The sequence below is a fragment of the Epinephelus moara genome, chromosome 21 (assembly GCF_006386435.1).
Source record: "Epinephelus moara isolate mb chromosome 21, YSFRI_EMoa_1.0, whole genome shotgun sequence".
NCBI classification, from domain to species: Eukaryota; Metazoa; Chordata; class Actinopteri; order Perciformes; family Serranidae; genus Epinephelus; species Epinephelus moara.
The window spans coordinates 1,621,031-1,626,604 of record NC_065526.1 but is presented as its reverse complement, the minus strand read 5'-3'; the positions used below and the strand labels follow the sequence as shown (position 1 = coordinate 1,626,604).

Sequence of the window (5,574 nt, the reverse complement as noted above, 5' to 3'; positions counted from 1 at the left end):
ACCTAAATGAATAAAGGTCGTAGTTAACGAAGCATATTAATATTAATGAAGGAGCGCCTACTGAGCGCAGCTTTTTATTGATCGTTTGAACGTCGCGTGGTGGTCATTTTCGATTAAAGGCCGACGTCTCAGCGACGTCTTGGCAATGAGCAAACGCTCTCCCTGCTACTTCTTAACGATGTAAACTTGATACATCGGGCCGACGTCGGCCAGATGTATGTGTGCTATCTGGGATATGTTTTACTTCTACCTGCTCCTTTTCAGACACTGTTATCTTTGTCTTGTTTGTTTTTTTCTTATGTTTTTTTTTTTTTTTAATTATTTTTGGTTTAAAATAAAGTCATTCATTCATTCATGACAGGTAGATGTCTACAGCCCTCTCCCTCTCTAGAAATGTCATAAAACAACTCCATATCTTATCAAAGGTAGAATATGTACCCTTGATGTAAAGGTAAGTTTTCCTCGAGCAACAGAGTGTGACAGTTAGGTCAGCCAGGTTTGTAAACTTGGTCTCACAGAGGATTCCAGAATCTGGCTATGGTGAGTTTTGCTTGTAATAAACAGAAGAGTGTCATTTTCCTATCTGCCTTGTTTAGTTTACAATTTACCGGAAAATTTTCCAAGGATTCACAGTTTGGGGCATACAGACAACTTAACACCTACGACATGTTAAAGGATATCCAAAACCTCTATCCAGAATAGCTGGATATTTGGGCAGTCCCACAGGCAATGAGACAGCGTGCCCTTTATGTCTTCAATTTATTTAACATGGTTGGAGTTACATACATTGTCACTTCCACTTATGTTGCAGTAATTTATAATGGGTGTTTATGGATTGTGTTTGAGCTTTCAAGCAGATTGACTGCCAGGCCTCCACTGAGATATGATATTTAAAGCAAGATTTATACTCGTGAGGCAGATGCTATGCTGGAGCCGACACCTGTGGCCTGCACTGCTGTTAGCATTTATACCTGTGTGGTGGTGTGTCTGTGTCACTCTGCAGTTACACCTCCAAAACACTAGTCGGCAGCAGAGTTTCTGTGAAGTGCTGTAAAGTTTAGTTGATTCAAAACACACATTAAACACACATTAAACACACATTAAACACACACTAAACACACATTAAACACACACTAAACACAAACACACACTAAACATACATTAAACACAGTAAACACAGTCTCTGCCATCTCCCCGCTCATCACCGACATTAAACACAGTAAACACAGTCTCTGCCATCTCCCCGCTCATCACCGACATCATCAACACCTCCCTCAATTCTGGTTCTGTTCCCCAAACCCTCAAACTGGCTGCCATCACACCCGTCCTCAAAAAACCTGGTTTCAACACTGACAATCCAAATAACTTCCGCCCTATTTCCAGTCTCCCCTTCCTATCTAAAATCCTGGAACGTGCTGTAGCCTCCCAACTCAGGACCCACCTCACCTCCAATAATCTCTTTGAATGCTTCCAATCTGGTTTCCGATCAAAACACAGCACCGAGACAGCCCTCCTCAAAATTACAAACGACCTCCTCCTCTCCTCAGACTCCGGACACCTCAACATCCTCATCCTCCTCAACCTCACAGCAGCCTTTGATACCATCAACCACTCCATCCTGCTCTCCCGACTGAAATCTTCAGCTCTGGATCCGCTCCTACCTCACCAACCGACACCAGTTCATCAGCACTAACAACTGCACCTCCACCACCACTCCTCTGTCCCAAGGCGTCCCCCAGGGATCGGTGCTTGGTCCCCTCCTCTTCATTCTATACATGCTCCCCCTTGGCAAAATCATCCATCTCTACGGACTACAGTTCCACTGCTACACCGACGACATCCAATTGTACATTTCCACCAAAGCCATCACCAACACCACCCTCTCCACACTCAGTAACTGTCTCTCTGAAATCAAAAACTGGATGCAAAGAAACTATCTTCAACTAAATAGTGACAAATCAGACATTATCATCATTGGTCCCACATCCCACGCCAGAACCACCCAAAACTTCAGCCTCACCTTCAACAACAGCACTCTGTCCTCATCCCCGCACATCCGGAACTTTGGTATCATTTTTGACAGCCAACTTAAGTTTGACCACCATATTAACTACATCACCAGGACCGCCTTCTTTCACCTCAAAAACATTGCCCGTCTCCGCCCCTCACTCACCTACTCTGCTGCTGAAACCCTCATCCATGCTTTCATAACATCCAGACTAGATTACTGCAACAGCATCCTATACGGTTCATCATCGAATGTCCTCAATAAACTCCAACACATCCAGAACTCCGCTGCCCGCCTGCTCACCCACACCCGCTCCCGANTTTAATCTGTAAACTAAATATGTCTAATTTTCTGTTCTATCCTATCCCATCATATTCTATCTCTCCCTGATCTTTTACATTGTTTCTGTATTCTAATTGTGTTATTATTCTATATTGTTTTGTATTTTAAACTGTTATTATTTTTATGTAAGCATCTTTGAGCACTTGTAAAAGCACGTTATAAATAAAATGTATTATTATTATTTATTATTAAACACACATTAAACACACATTAAACACACATTAAACAGTTTCAAACACAAATCAGCTTCACTATAACTCGCAGCATTCACAGACAAACACTTGTCTTATACTAAACTCGTTTTCCAAACAAATACAACATGCTAACGTTATTAGCACAAGCCTATGGCATTTTACATTGCATAAAGTAGCCTAGCAGCTAGCAGAGATTTCCTCTGCTCATATTTCAGCCAGGATAAATCACACACAGTGTGTGGAGGCTTTATTGTCTTCACAATTTATTGTTTCTTATCTGTGAAATTAAAGTAAATCAAAGCTTTGTTTCCACTGAGGGAAATGGTTTCAGCTCACAGAGACAGACAGGAGGTCTGCGTCGCTGCGAGTTACACTTCTGGGGAGGTGCACGTCAGGGTACAGCGCAGGCTCTGCTGTCATTAAAAGCAGAAACATAAATGTCACCTCAGTCTCTTAATTTCTGAGGAGGTCTGGGAGCCGTCCATCAGGCCCGTCTTTGAGTTGTGTTTATCAGCTAAGGTAGGTAAGGATAGGGATTTTTGTATCTCAGATATGTAGCTCACAATCTGCAGATAATTAGTTTTAATCACAATTAACCTGCTTTTTTCTTCATCTCTTACATCCTCCTCCTCCTCATCATCATCTCTCCTCTCCATCCTTGAGTTTTTCTTCTCCTCTCTTTGCTCTCTTCAACCTTACAGTCCCCTCTTCCTCTCTCTTTCCCCAGACTTTCACCTTCCCTTTCTCCCAATCCCAAACTTTTGTCCCTTCCTCCACCCTGACCCTCCTCCTCCTCCTCCTCCTCCTCCTCGGTCCTTGTAGGTGAGCTGCATGATTGGGCGGCAGGTTGGAGGGGTAGGCTTTTGGAAATCACATGGTTCACATTTGCAGCTCCGTGAGACGCCATTTTGGAGGAAAGTTTGGAATTTGTAGACCTGGGGAGGTGGAGGAGGAAGAGGAGGAAGGAGGAGAAGAAGAAGAAAAGAGGAGGAATAAAGAGGAAGTGGAAGGAGAGGAGAGGAGGGATTTACACTGAGAGAAGTTTGACACGAATGCAGGCTGTGCTGGGAATAATAGCCCGGGACGTATAAAGTGTGCGTGCCAGTGCGGGATAAATCAGTCCGGGTTTGGCACGGCTTGAGTTTAGGTGTGCCACCAGGCTGGACTTTGAAGTTGTTTTTTTAATATCTGGAATAAGCATCAAAGCTCCGGAGCTGGTCACTTCCCTGCACCGCAGCAGCACAGCGGTCAGCTCATGCATGCACCGCCTGGCACTCAGCCTGCTCTGGAAACTGCTTTTCACAGGGAGTTTGGCACTCGGCAGGTCCCACTCGGTCAAAGCTAGATTTCCACTTTTTTTTCTACCACAGCCGTGTGTCGCCACCAGCGGCCAGCCTGCGCGGTGCACGCCGGGGCAGGGAGCCTCTCTGGCGGGGAAGTACAGCACGGAGAGTCGGTAACGGATCCGGAGCTGTTTTTTTCCCCCTCTGGATCCTGCTCGCTCCTTGTGACACTACTTTGAACCGGGACTGCTGCGTGTTTTTGCAGCAGTGTCCCCCGGAGATTTGGCGTTGTTATTTTCGCTGGACGTGTCAGTTGTCCCCTGACAGTTAGTTTGTTTGTCGGAGTGTTTTGGCTCGGAGGGCAACTTGGTGTCGTCGTGGAGGGATTTTCTCCAGACTTGGAGCGGTGACAGCGGGGTTTAACTGGCGGAATAATCAATAAACAAAAAGCCGTCCTGTGTGAGGAGTGTATGAGGCTAACACACAAGTAGCTCCAAACCGAGCCGAGCCGAGCCAGACCCGACCATGCCAGTCAGAAAGAAAGGTAAGCCGCTCTCACTTAAACATATTAACTAGCAAGCTAGCACGGCTAACCGCTGCCTGCTGGGAGAAACTCAAACTGCAGCTCCGTGGAAAGAAACACTGAAACAAACACACAGTAACACGGGTACAACTCGACATTAACACAGCCCGCACGGCTTATCCCGGCCTCACCGGGCCGTGCCGTGCCGTGCAGGTAAAGTGAGTTAAAGTAGGGCTAGCCGGTTAGCCGCTGTTGCTAACCAAGTTGTATATGGGGCACCTTGTCTGGAGACGAGCCCAACTAAAAATAAACTCCAATATCAATAAAATATTTACAACACACTCAACAGCTTTCTTTAAGTAGGTTAACTTTAGGAAAAATATAAAAAAATATTCTTACTCATTTGTGATACTAATAAACTTGTGTACTGATACTTGTATCCTTAAAAAAATCCTAAGGGACTGTTCGTTACTTGTCAGGAGGAAGGAGGTGGTGCACAGAGGGGAAGGCATGGCACATTTTTTTAAGCACTGGGCAGGGACTTGTGATTTTTATTATGGCTGAGAGGAGGGACAGAACTTTAAAGGGATAGTTGGGATTTTTTTGTGGCTTTTTTCACTGGCTCTGTGCACAAGGGCAGTAACGCACATCCGGTTTCGCCGGGCGGGCTGCTAGTTTCTGCTTTTCTTTCTGTCTCAGTTACAGCCACTCAACACAAACAACCAGGGTGCACCCTGACAATCGACCAAACCTAAAGGTGCGGACACACCAAACCGACATCAAAGAACCAGCGGCGACGAAAGCCAACTGTTGCATCGTCTACGTCGCCTCACGTCGCCCTGTGTCAGTTGCATTTGAACACACTACACGGACTACATCCGACGGCTAAGTAGCACGCACGTTCTGCGCCTGCGTGAGAGAGAGCGGAGTGAGAGAGTGGTACATCCTGTCAGCCGAGCACCGCAGCACCTCCACGGACTATTACATCCAGACGGTCCCGGTGTTTCCTCCGCAGGCACCACTTCACACAGCTGCCCGATAAACCCGCTGCTTCTTCCCACTTTAAACTGAATAACAAACCAGGGCTCGGTGCTCCGGTTGGATCCAAACGGAGAGCCGGGGCTAGCTCAGAGACTAGCGGAGGCTAACTGGCTGTGCTTCCCTCCGGTCATGCTGCGGCTAACGCTCCGCTAGCCGCTCCCAGCTAGCTCCGGCTTGTTATTC

The 5,574-nt window shown here is 46.3% G+C and overlaps 1 protein-coding gene across 2 annotated transcripts in view; it reads left to right on the top strand.

The window, feature by feature from the left end:
* Positions 1–3,472: 3,472 nt before the first annotated feature.
* The window catches only part of LOC126408778 (disks large homolog 1-like), a 178,721-nt gene continuing 176,619 nt past the window's right edge, over positions 3,473–5,574 (top strand). For both annotated transcript variants that reach the window (XM_050074458.1, XM_050074457.1), the window contains exon 1: positions 3,473–4,371. In XM_050074458.1, coding sequence (XP_049930415.1) covers positions 4,353–4,371 — 19 coding nt within the window. In that variant the 5' untranslated portion in view covers positions 3,473–4,352. The remainder of the gene's footprint in view (positions 4,372–5,574) is intronic.